Source organism: Megalops cyprinoides, chromosome 10 (genome assembly GCF_013368585.1).
Source record: "Megalops cyprinoides isolate fMegCyp1 chromosome 10, fMegCyp1.pri, whole genome shotgun sequence".
Classification (NCBI taxonomy): domain Eukaryota; kingdom Metazoa; phylum Chordata; class Actinopteri; order Elopiformes; family Megalopidae; genus Megalops; species Megalops cyprinoides.
In genome coordinates, this window is record NC_050592.1 from 2,367,267 (window position 1) to 2,380,364 (window position 13,098).

The 13,098-nt window shown below is 50.1% G+C and overlaps 1 protein-coding gene across 1 annotated transcript in view; it reads left to right on the top strand.

The window, feature by feature from the left end:
- Positions 1-13,098, top strand: part of map7d1a (MAP7 domain containing 1a) — a 60,979-nt gene that overhangs the window by 33,507 nt on the left and 14,374 nt on the right. The window contains exons 5-7 of the mRNA XM_036538103.1: positions 4,193-4,356; positions 7,147-7,258; positions 10,149-10,253. Of these exons, the coding sequence (XP_036393996.1) occupies positions 4,193-4,356; positions 7,147-7,258; positions 10,149-10,253 (381 nt within the window). The remainder of the gene's footprint in view (positions 1-4,192; positions 4,357-7,146; positions 7,259-10,148; positions 10,254-13,098) is intronic.

Sequence of the window (13,098 nt, forward strand, 5' to 3'; positions counted from 1 at the left end):
ATCTTGCTCCAGACTCCACCCTGATCCTGTTCAGAATGCACTTTCAGAGACTGGGGCTCCTTGGCACAGCTCTCCTGTGAGGTCATTTCCACAGTTACCCTGTATACTCACTCCCAGTGCATGATGGGAGTAGGAACTCTCCTGGCTAGTGCCACAACAGCCTCTGTGCTGTAAAGCTTTGCTCATTATTGCATATAGTCGACCAATAAGAACTCCGTCTACATTCTACATTGCAGCTGAAGCTTTAAACCAAAGTCTCAGGGCTGGTTTTTCTAGCTTTCGATAAGCAGTCTCCTCTCCACCTCCACGTTGTGTGATCGTTTCGGAAGGCTTGGCTCGGGTTGGGTGAAGCTCTTTGCTCTGGAACACCGCAGCAGTGTGCTACCCTGCCTTTGACCCCCGTATCTCACCCCCAGTACACTAAGCTCAGCTCCACACCGCTGGTAGATAACGGCCTTGCTGAGCAAGGTCTCCCGTCCCACGTGCACCCCTGATAATTGCTAAAGGATCGGCACTAAACCAAAGCCTGGCAGTGTGGGACTGTCAGAGCCTTTCCAGGTGTCATCCAACAGGGATGAGGGTGTGAGTCTGGGCTGTAACATCAAAGGGAGAGGGACAGCCCCGTGGAGGCCCCGGAGCTCTGGAGGTGCCCCTCTCTCGCTGCTTCGATGTGGAGGCGAGCCGATTCGCCCCCTCTCTCGCTGCTTCGATGTGGAGGCGAGCCGGTTCGCCCCCTCTCTCCCTGCTTCGATGTGGAGGCGAGCCGATTCGCCCCCTCTCTCCCTGCTTCGATGTGGAGGCGAGCCGATTCGCCCCCTCTCTCCCTGCTTCGATGTGGAGGCGAGCCGATTCGCCCCCTCTCTCTGCTGCTTTGTGATTCTGTCTGCCTGTCACATAACCCGCATGCCTCCCTCCCACATCTACATCCGCGCCGTCACCTGGCTGAACCTATCCCAGCATGCCTCACTCCTGTCCTCCAGGACGTTCATCTTCCATTGCTGTGTACAGTCAACAGAGACCCTGTCTGTTTGAATTCCATCCCAGAGTTCTCTGCTCTGCATCTGGTCAGTGGGCGTGCATGCTTTCAGATGTGTCCTGTGCGGAACTGAGAGATTTAAACACTGCTCTTATTTAACTCTGAGATGCAGATTAACCTGCCTGTGTTTCTGTTTCTACATGCAATATTCCTACAGACTTACGCATCTCTAAACCTGCTCTACACAACTTTCTTAGCTTTGCCTTTGATTAACCATGTTAGTATGATCGGCACTGTCTGGCGTAGGCTCTGCAGAAACAGGGATATTAACCAGGTCTGTCTGTGTCTCTGTGTATGTTTCAGTATCCATGGTGCAGGTCCTCTAGCCTCACCAATAAAGGCATGAGGTCAGAGAGGGTAGAGACTGAGCTGTGGATACTGACCTCCAGGGGCTCGGAGGGGGTGGCAGACAGGGAGAGGGTCTGCTCTAAGCCCCTTTAGCCACTTTGGCGACTTTAACAGTGACCTCATATGTACTCTCAGAGGGCTGCTTTCAGACGGGTCAGAGTGCTGGCGAGGAGTGGAGTGTGACACCATTCCTCTCAAAAGAAAAAAAAAATCACCCTTGGCAACGCCACTGGGTTTGAATGCACTACACTTGTTGCTCTGGGTTAGTTCTGCACAATGGTTGCGTGGCCCAAAGCCCAGGCCCAAGTTAGGCCCAAAAGCCTGGAGCTAAAGTTCCGCTCCCAGCCTGGAGCAGAGTGCACTTCACCCAGCCCAGTCTTCAGGTGGTGATGAATACTTAATGAGCAGGGAGACCAGAGAGCAAGGCCTCATTCATGATTATTTAATGACTGTTTATGGGCCAGATGCCGTATTTAAGTCTGACAAATGTCAGGGCATATGAGGTCGACCCTCTCCCATCGACGACCCCCACCCCCCCCAAACACACACATATATAACACAGAGTAAGTGCTGAGAGACATCATCCACCTCACTGCAGCTGGGGTCCGCAGGATGACCGCATCAGTGTGTGCTGTCCCGCCCTTTGTTTGGATATGACACAATATGAGCACGACCCTTCTGCTGACATCACGCTACTCAGGGCCTGGGGTCACATGACTCTATACCACAATCACCCAGCCAATCGGACAGCTGTGATCCTGGTATCCGTAGCTTTGTTTTTTTTATAGGTTAATAGGATCTTGGCAAAACTGAACATGTTGTTCAAGTCCAGACCTCCTGGCGAAAGCTGGGTTTCTCCTTTCTGGTTTATTTCTCGCGCTCGCACGAACCTGTAAAGTGTGTGGAATTGGCCCCGACGGTCCCGTCACAACCTTAGAGTTTAAGACCTGCGAATTTGAGTAAATGAACTGTGAAGCTTAGAGACTGTTTGTCCGGAGGGATTAACATCATCCTTCTGAGTCCCTTCGCCAGCCTTCCGGATGCCACACAAGCCCCGCCCCACTGCCCCGTCCCCGAGGGCAGGGTTTGCCCGTCAGCTCAAATAAGGAACCAGGAGAAAGGACAATTAACTGTGGAACCTCCCAGAGTTCTGTGCTGCCTGGCATGGAAAATCCACAGTCATTAAGTCAGAGTGAAAGAGCCATTCTGGCAGATTAGATGTAATTACTTATTTCATTAGTGTTAGCCCCTCGACACTGACTGCGGCTGCATGCTCGGGCCTTTATTCTCCACACTTATGTGAGGTTTGGAAAGCTGCTTTTTGCAGATAAACCCCCCCCCCCCCCTTTTCCTCTCCCTCACCAGATAAATAAATCTGTTTCTAGCTCAAATGTTCAGTTGCAGCTTCGGTGTTATTTTAAAATGCATACATTTCAAAGCCTCATACCAGTGAGTTGTTGTTGAATCAGCTGCTTAAGAAAAGATAAGCTCGTGCTCGACAGAATCGCAGTCCGTACTACGGGTTTATCCTCCGACGGCGGAGAAAACACAGAGGAATGTGCTGTACTCGAGGTGACATTTTAATACCCGTCTCTCTCCCTTTGAGCTGCTCGGAGATCAGACCTACTATACAATGCATATTGAAGCTATCAGTCCTCACCGGAAAATGCGATGTTTAGAAAACCAATGAGATTATAAAGCTGAAGTGTCAGTTCCAAAAAATACTGGGCTGTTGTAATGCTGCTCCGTCTGAGAGTTAATTCAATTACCGTTCCAGTAATCATTATTCCCAATGTTTAGATACATTATTAAAAAAGAAATCAGATTAATATTTTGTCCTCTTGTATGGCAAAATGCTGTAAACGGCGGAGTGTGTTGGAAGAAATCTAAAGAATTACTGTCGCAGTACAGAGACTTTTGGCCAGTAATCTGAAATGCACATTCGTTTATCAAAGACCTATTTCAGGGATGCGGTGCCAGGGTGCAGGACTTCAGAAGTGAGCTGCAGAAAGTCAAAGGCGCATCAGTAATGAATGAGGGTTATTCTGGGGTGTAGCTGCTCTTGAGATCTGTCTCTCTTGCTTGAAACTTCCTTTTTCTGCCCTCCTCTTCAAGTGCGAGAAAGCCTGCTGTGGAGGTCAAGGCCTTAAGCGCGCAAAAACAGGAAACGCCCATGACGGGGGCGGCCCGTTTCCACGAGCTGGCAACGTGTGAGAGCAGACGAGGCACAGCCAGCCGCAGAACGGCTGGTTTTTAAACAACAAATGGAGATGGGGCTTTAATTGCCTTTCCTCAGCAGGAATTTAATGTGAGCGGCAATTAAGTCAGGAAGTGTAGAAACGACCGAGTATCCTGGGATTGAGTTTGTTTTCTTTTGTTCCTCTCGTGTGGATGCCTTTTTAGGAGCTAGATTGGTTGGATAGGTTGATGTAGTTATCCTAAACATACACACAAGTCATCTGAATTGTGATCAAGAATGAATCACCTCTGTATTTTACCGGGTATGTCAGTGCTGTAATGACATTGTCTGCACTTATGCAAATAGCTTTGTTGAAGTGCATTTTTCCAATTGCGTTGTTGCAGAGGGATGGACTAATTGCAGGAGCAACACTGTAGGTGAACTCCAGGTGAAACTTGTTGGTTTGTTAGGTGTGCACCACCTGTGGGTAGGAGAGAGTCTTCGCGCCTGTGCTTCATCCAGGCTCCAGAAGGGGGCGATGCAGCGGCAGACACTGGCGTCTCTGTGAAGCGCAGGTGGTTTCCAGGTGCAGTGACCGCTGCTTTCTCCCTCCCTCCCCCTCCCTGCAGCCGCGAAGAAGACGCAGTGGCTGGAGAAGGAGGAGAAGGCCCGCCAGCTCCGCGAGAGGCAGCTGGAGGAGCGGCGCAAGAGGCTGGAGGACCAGCGGCTGAAGGCGGAGAAACGGAGGGCAGCGCTGGAGGAGAGGCAGAGGCAGAAACTGGAGAAGAACAAGGTAGGCGGGGACAGGGAAGGGGCCTGACGTTACACTGCTTTACTCCGGAGGACAGACAGAGGGAGAAGCTGGGGAGGAGCGCGGTGGGCGGAGAGTTTACGTTAGGGTTTGGTTTACTTTGGGATTTGGGAGAAGGTTAGGGTCTGATTTTGTTGGGGATTTGGGTGACTGTTAGGGTCGGGTTTCCTTTTGGGGTTGGGGAGAAGGTTAGGGTTTGCTTTTGTTGGGGATTTAGGGCAATGTTAGGGTCCGGTTTCATCTGGGATTTGGGAGAAGGTTAGGGTTCGGTTTTGTTGGGGATTTGGGGGAAGGTTAGGATTGGGTTTCATTTTGGGGTTTGAGAGAAGGTTAAGGTTTGCTTTTGTTGGGGATTTTGGAGAATGTTAGCGTCTGATTTCATCTGAGATTTGGGGGACAGGTTTTGTCTGGGGTTTGGGAGCAGGGCGTGGGTGATCAGGACGGGGGAGGTTGGGGTTTGGAATGGGTGTGGTTGTGCAGACAGCATGGTGACTAACACACTCTGGCATGGTTTTCCTCGCAGTAGGTGCTCCTGTTAACTGGCTCCGGTTCTGTGTGGATCTTAAGCTCAGGGAAAACACCTTCGAAGGCACGCTTCCAGCAGCAATCTCACGCTAGCCCTTTGGAAGAAAAACACTGTCCACACAAAGCTGACAAAGAATACAGACAGATCTCGGTCGCTCCCACTTTGCCTGTAAAAGCTGAATTTATTGCTTTTTCCCTGGCTCTTGAGCCCGTAGTTTCAGCTGAGTCACACACATTCAGTTAGTTGTTCTGCACTCAAATCTGTGTGTGTCTCTTCCTGCTATTACTGAAGGAACACCATGTTCCGGTGACTGTATTTGAGGAGAATATAACTGCAATCTCATATCCAGAGTGAACTCAAAGCAGGCTCTGGTTCAGACCCATGTGTTGCAGTTGCTGGAAAAAGGAGAAGCCATATCTAATGGCTAACTTACAGTGACATTATGTTTCTGGACTTCATCATCGTTCCTTGCAGAGATGGGTCCAGGAGGGCTTATGACCCCAAAATGGGTAGAGATTCCACTTAATCAGTGACTCGTTAATTTGAATGAATGATTGTTTTATCAATTAATGAAAAGACTGTATTGTACTGACTGATTGAAAAGAGCAAGTGACTGACGGCACAGGATAGCACCACCCATTGCAGGGTTTGTGAAGCATGGAAGATCTGCCCTCTGTGTAGAACGATAAAACTGTGAAAGCAGAACAAGGTGAAATTTACAGCAGCTTAATAGCTGAAGATAATTAGGAGATAATTGTCCCATGCTCAAGGTACCACATAATGGCGTCATGGGAGTACTGTGCTATTGCCAGAGACTTTATGTGGAGGAATAAATTGAGGTTTGCCATTGGTAGGTTTTTCATGCCTGTTGAGTGGTGCTGTTTATAATGAGACAGTTTAGCAAGGTGTTGTGGCACCCTCAGTATGGTTAGAAACACACTGATCATACGCTGTTATCACAAGGCAGGCGGACTCACAGCTGGCACTTGGTGTCCCCTTAGTTTCTAGGCTATCTAGTCAGGTTACACAAGTTAACTAATGGTAGGGCTTTAAATAGTGTTATGCTCATACTCACTAGTGTGGGAGTGTTGGTCTGACACCTTTGCACATTCGACCTGAATGGATATACTTCTGTTTTTTTTTTTGCTGGAAGTTGCTCTGGATAAGAGCCTCAGCTAAATGCATGTGATGTAATGTGCTGTGGTCTATATCAGCCCCACACACACATGAACAGTGTGTAACCAGAGCAGCCAACGACCCGACTCTTTCCAGAGTCCGTGGTGTGATGTCATGTTTTCTCCCTTGGTGAAATGCTCCAGAACATCAAGTCCAGTTCATTCTATTTGCACTCTGTGAAACTGAAGAGACGGGTTTTGATACGCTGCAGCAGGGTGGAGTAGCGGTTGGGAGAAGAACTTCAGACGCAGATGTTGCTGGTTTGATTCCTAGGATAGGCCACTGTTTTTGTACCCTTGGGCAGGCTACTTGCTAAGCAAATGTAATATCTAAGGATAAATCAATGGGCAAAAAATAAAGGACTAAAAAGGAAAATATTTTTTCCCATCAGGCTGCTTTTAACATTTCCTGGTTCAGGCAGTGATGTCATTACAGAGGGTGTGGCTTTGCCTCACAGCATGTGTCACAGAGTCAGAGCAGCGGTGGTGGAAGTGACCTCTCACCCCTCGCTTGGGCCAAACGTGACCTCATTCCGGATCAGTCACTTCCAGCAGGAGGCTTGCATCACTCGTTTGGCACTTTAGGCACTTCCTGTGAGAGTGTGAGAGTGTTGGGGGGGGGGGATGCGCGCGCGCGGGGGGGGGGGGGGGGGGCGGTTGGGACAGCGATGGCACAGCAGCCAGTTCACTGTTTTTCCTCAGTGGAACTTAGCTGCAAAGATGACAGCTTCAGCTCTAATCACTTCAAGGAACTCCTTTTCATTTCTTCAATTCCTTTTTTTTGAGGTTGTTTTCTCTGGAGAAAGAAGGCATGTTGTTCTGTGATTATAACGATGGGAACATTCACCTCAAAGCCAATGATTTTCCAAAACAAATATTGTGAGCTAATCAGGAGCAAATGTGTCAGAGTGAGAAACGCTGACATGTTTGCAGTGTCTGTGTCTGCTGGATCCATGTGCCTTTGTTCTTAACTTGTATCTGTGAGCGTTTCTTTGTCCTTGCCTCTATGAGTATGAATGAATGAGTAATTGTTGAAAGTAATCGTGTGTAATGTTTTTATCTGGTTTTCAGGAGCGCTATGAGGCTGCCATCCAGCGATCTGCCAAGAAGACGTGGGCAGAGATCCGACAGCAGAGGTGGTCCTGGGCCGGCGGGCTCAGCCACAACTCCAGTCAAAGGGAAAGTGAGTACCACCGGGACCACAGTCGGGACGCCCACAGTCTACCCCTCGATCACCCTGAGAACGGCCCAACCCAGCGTCCTGCTGGTCTCTGTAGACACACCCTTGTCAGTGGTGTGTTTTCACAGATTATGGTCTGTCTGGTGTTCTCATGGCGACAATTCTGTGAACCCCACATGCTGCTATCTCAGGTCATGTGATCTGGGAGTGTGCGGACATGATCTCTCCCCTCTTCTCTTCCTCTTTCTCTTTCCTGTGTGCCGCCTGTTTTCATTTGCTGTGGTTTGGGCAGGGTTCACGCCCACCCCAGGGGTTTCCTGTCCCAACTGGTGCATGGGTGTGGTGTGGGCGGGGTTAAGGTGTGTGTGCTGTGTGCTGATTGGCAGGTGGATGATGGAGCTCTTCACAGCAGAGACCTCCAGCAGGCAGGATGAGGTTGTGTTTCTGCCTCCTGTCTGAGAGTCTGATGAGTCTTCTGCTGTAACTGCCTGCTGAGCAATGTGTGTCTTTCGTGCTGGTATTATAGCAGAATTTTTCATTTACCCCAGTCTGCAGGTAATGCTGTAAATTAGGGTCATACAGTAGGTTTCAGTTGTTTCTCCAGTTAACTATACTGCTGTGGTTGCCTCATAGAAGGGATTATTGATTGTCAACAGATATTAGCCTTGCATTCATTAGCATTAGCAGCCTCCTACAGAGGAGGCTGAAGGGGAGCTACTCCAGCAGTATGATTACAGTGCATTTTCATTAGGAGGCTGTCACTATGAAGCATGGAGGTGATATATATTCTCTACAGATACTCTCTGTCTTTACCAGATATTCAGTTCCTCCTGCTATCCTCCTCACCTAGGAGCCTCTGGTGGGTATCAGGAGGGTCTGGTGCTGTCTGCTTTGCTGTGTTAGCTATGGGTGTTGTGTTTTAGACCCTGACCCTTCAGAAATGTTCACAAGGAGCCAGGGTATCAGAGCACTGACAGCTTTGACAATTAAAGAAAGAGAACTTTCAATCTGAAGTCCACTGGGCTGACTGTCTGGTCTGTAAATAGAATGTCTGGTATTTCTCCTTGTGAAAAGACAAATCTCCTTCCTGCCTCAGAGCCAAAAAATGACCAGGGATTACAGGGTCATTTGGCTTGATTGACAGCTGAGAAATGACCTGCCCTCAGGATTCCAGTGGCGCGTTTGATTTGGAGAGACGCTCTCTCTGTTAGACGCGGCCAGAGAAGCCTGCTCTTTCAGAAGCATGCAGGGAGAGAGAGCACACCATTCCTCCCGCCCAGCTCAGAGTAGCAGGGCTTGGAGGACCAGGGCCATCTGTCAGGAGGCTGTATTGGGTGGGGACAGCCACCATCCCTGTGATTTTGGGGTTTCTGTGAATGCCGGTGTCGGCTTTCACAGCTTGCTCTGCGGGGGGAGGAGGGGTGTGAAATCAGCCGGCCTGCGGAATTCTGGGATAGACTTCTCCCACATTCCCTGGTGTTCTGGTAGCAGTTGGGGTGAGAGTGCCATGCTGTGAGCAATGCATGGAGTTATCTCTCAGAATGTGGCCGCACGTTCCTATCAGGGCTCACAGATTCACTCCTACTCACCCTTCTCCTGCACCTACTCCTCCTCCTCCTCCTGCCTTGGCCCTTTCTCCTCCTCCTTTTCCCCTCCTTCTCCTCTTCCTTTTCCTTCCCCCCCCCCCTCCTCCTTCCTCTTCCCCTTCTCCAACATGGTCTTCCTCCTCTTCCCTATTCTTCCTCCTCTTCCTCCTCCCACTCTTCTCTGTTAGAAAGCGAGTTGATCTGCATTATAATAATGGCCGTTGCTGCAGCAGCCCCATTTGTGGTGAACGGACAGTGCAGTGTAATTCCTGCCTGAGCCATTTCGTTGCCTCAGCCTCCCCCTGCTATTGTAAAAATGCTTGTCTTCATTTCATTGTGGGGGAGAAGGGACTGCGTCTGACGCTTTCCGACCATAAGATGGCAGCATAGCTCCATTGTTTGAATGCATAGAGACGTGTTTGGAGTTGTCCTGCACTGGGTGAGATTTGTCCTTCTTTTTGTTGGTACGTGTTGTTTCATCTTAAGTTCTGATCTTTTTGATCTCAGCATGTCGCTCACGGTCGGCTGTGATGTGAAATAACGCACCCAGCACCGCGTTCAATGAGCACTGACACAGCACTGACCTTGCAGTGACCTTGTGAGGTTGATTGTACACACCTGCCTGAAGGGCCTTTTTCTTCACGCTCAACAAGCGAAGTCTTTCATGGGACGAGTCAATGTGCAGATGCCATTTTTATGAACAGAGATTCATGGCCCACATCTGAACCCAGACTTTCTTCATCTTTTTCCTGTGTGTGTGTTTGTATGTGTGTATTTGTGTATTTGTGTGTGTGTATGTATGTGTTAAAATGGCGTGGTGATGGTGATGGTAAGGGCGTTTGATTTTTTTTCCTGTGAAGTGGAACATCTTTATCGCTGTTTTTTGTTTGAGGCCATAACTCTCCACTGTCCTGGTGGAGGCTGATGGCTAGCTGTCTTGATTACTTGAGGCTTGCTGGCCAGCTGACCTGATTGGTTGAGGGTTGCTGGCCAGCTGGCCCGAATGCTGGAGGGTTGCTGGCCAGCCGACCTGATTGGTGGAAGGTTTCTGGCTGCCTGACCTAAGTGGTGGAGGGTTTCTGGCCAGCCGACCTGATTGGTGGAGGGTTGCTGGCCAGCCGACCTGATTGGTGGAGGGTTGCTGGCCAGCCGACCTGATTGGTGGAAGGCTGCTGGCCAGCCGACCTGATTGGTGGAGGGCTGCTGGCCAGCCGACCTGATTGGTGGAGGGTTGCTGGAAGGTTGCCGGTGTCGCCAGGCCCTGCCGTGTGAACAGTGTTGTCTGTTGCGTTCTCTCCGGTTTGCAGGCAGATGCTCGGTGTCGGCGGTCAACCTGCCGAAACACGTGGACTCGGTTATTAACAAGAGGCTGTCCAAGTCCTCTGCCACACTCTGGAACTCGCCCAACAGAAGTAAGGAAAAAAACCACGCCCACCTCGCCCGGAAACCGCCGCCCTGCTCATGCCACTGTCCGCCCGCCCTTGTTTCTCCTCCAGAATCCTGTGACTCACCTCCTTTTGATTTGGTTTTGATTTGGGCTTGGTTTTCCTCCAATCGGCCGCATGCGTTCGGTGATTGCCAATCATCCCCTCCCCCCACAGTGCTGTGCATTGTGATATGGTTTCTCCCCTCCACCCCCTCACATTTTCGTTGAGTGCTGACATGTATAAATTCATGCCCTGGTATGAGTATACAAGTCCCTCTCACCCCATGTCTCCTCTCCGTATTTCCTCCCTCCCAGCATCCATTGTGTTTTCTTGTCTTCCGGTTGTACAAGTGTTGGTGGTGGTGGTTATTTATTTATTTTTTGGGTATTTTTTTTATTTGGGTTCTTTACATTTTTTAATACCGCTGGCTTACTCTCAAATGATGAAAATTCCATTGCATTGTAGATTGGAGTAATAGTTTTGAGTGCTCTCTCTGTATTTGAAGGTGAGTTATTTACAGTGCCTCCTGTGGCCCTGATTGGGGTAAAATGACTGCAGTGGATTTGGGGGCGGAGCTTAAACCCCAGCGCAGCAAAGCCAAATGTGCCTGTGATCAGTTTATTACTGCATTCAGGTGAACCCCTTGACCCTACTCAAATACAGCGATCAAATCCCCCAGCTCGGCTTGGGCGCCAATCAGTGGTCATTTTCAAGGTAAAACCAGATATAAAACCAATGAAGAAAGAAGTATGTACCCTCCTGTTACAGAAGTCGTCTGCTCGATAAATGGCCTGAAAAGTGAGATCGAGGGATCAGAGAGGAGGGGGAGAACATGGCGTCTGCTGTCCGGCTACAGGCCGCACACGCTGCCACACCGTGTTATTCTTGTATTCGGGGATCAGCCTTTTCGCCCGGTTGCCAGGCAACGGGGCTTTAGCAACTGGTAAAACAGATCACAATATTTCCAGGCTAAAAATACGGGAAGTGGCTGGCTGCGGGGTCGGGCCCCTGCGCAATGCCCTGGCTCCGGGGACGAGTGTTTACGACGATTTACTGATGTGAGCCGGCAGGTGTGTGCATGGAGAAGGCCTCAGCCCGGCTCTCTGTCGCCACGCGGAGTTCAGGCCCCTCCGGGGCAAAAAGCCGCTCCTTCCGTGTCAAGGCCCTCCTGCTGCGTGTCTGTGTCTGGGCTCTGTGAGCTGTGCTGCCGTGCTCTCAGCAGGCTGGAGCTCGGATCTGTTGTGTAATGTGGGGCAGAGGGCACAGCTGGGTGCGGCCTTCACCCAGACCACAGCCAGCTTGTTTTCGTTAAAGTCAGCTCACCTGAGATGGCACCCTCATCAGTACTGCAAGCGTGAGTGAGGTGTACCTTTACCTGGACCCCTCGTGAGCCTTGACGCGGCCTTCATTTACCTGGAAAACAACTCGGCCATTACCTTGCTGTTTGCAATAATCTTGCCTCAAACATTATGGAAAATATGCGTCGTTACATTGCGGTTTTCATAAACGCTGAATGCGCTGTCACGCTCCAAGTTTGAACACTCTGTGCATGTTTGTGTGCGCCTGCAGTGTTGGAAGGAAAGAGAAAAACAGAAGTCTTTTTGCAAGACAGCAGTGTGATTGACACCTGTCAGTCACAAGTGCAACCCCCCCGAATGTTATTCCATGCAGGCGGTCCAACAGCAACCAGCCCTCTTGCTGTAGCCTTGACGACTCGGGGAGCCCGTCAGAATAGGGGGCTCTGGCTCTTCTCAGATTGTCACATCCAAATGCCTCAGGCACTGAGAGAGCACAGAGAGAATCAAACAAAGCTGAACAGAGCTGGCGAGGATGGGGACAAAGTCTGCCAAAGGGAGAATCGCCACCAGCTGCAGACATTCAGACGAGGACAAACACTTACAGTGTCACCATAAGCGCAGAGGCACACCAGAGCGCGCTGGCTTCATAACGCACTGCAGCCCACCAACCGATGAACACAAAGGCGTTCAAATCGGAATGAGTGGAACGATTGCAAGTGGTTATCTGTGTCCCCTAACAGAGCATCTTAGCATTCATATGCATATTAAACACTGTTTAATTAGCCACACAGCGAGCTCCTCTGGTGGACATTTCAAACACAGAGACGCCAGCAAATCTGAGGCCACCATATCGACAGTCTTTTGTCACATTAAGATGAGAGATATTTTATCACACAAGCATAATGAGGAACCAGCAAAAGCAGGGTAATGTAACCTTCCTCTGTCAAAACAGGCCTCTCAGCGGGTCAGTGACTCTCCTGGTGACCGCTTCAGGAACAGAGTGCCACTCGAAAATGAGTCAGCAGAGACTGCGGAAACACCTCCGATATGAGGTTCCTGCGAGAGAAGACACATTTCATACGCACATAGGTGCGACCACTCCTCGAAATATTCTCTTGCTTTTTTCTGCCCTCGAGCTAAAGTGATGGCTCTCTGTGACGGTCTCTTTGGTGTCCATCTCTGAAACACTTCTACAGCTGCTGAGTTGGCCTTCTCACCTCCTGCAGAAGCTGCATATAGCTCTCCCGGTATTCAACAGGGACTGTCCGAGTCTCGTCTTTTAGGCACGTTTATTTTGCTGAAAGCACTTTGTACAGCTCTGATCCCCAAAGCCAGCGGGGGCTCGCTGCTGCTGCCCCTGCTCCACCCACACTGTGCGCTGTGAAACTCAGAAAGGATCCCCCTCCGTGTTTCTCTGCGGTCGTGTGCCAGTACCGATGAGGAGCGAACCGTCACTTTAACCGGTCCCGTCTGTCTGGGCCTGAGGCTGCTGTCCAAAAACTAAGGCCATCGATTTCTCTCTTTTATCCTTC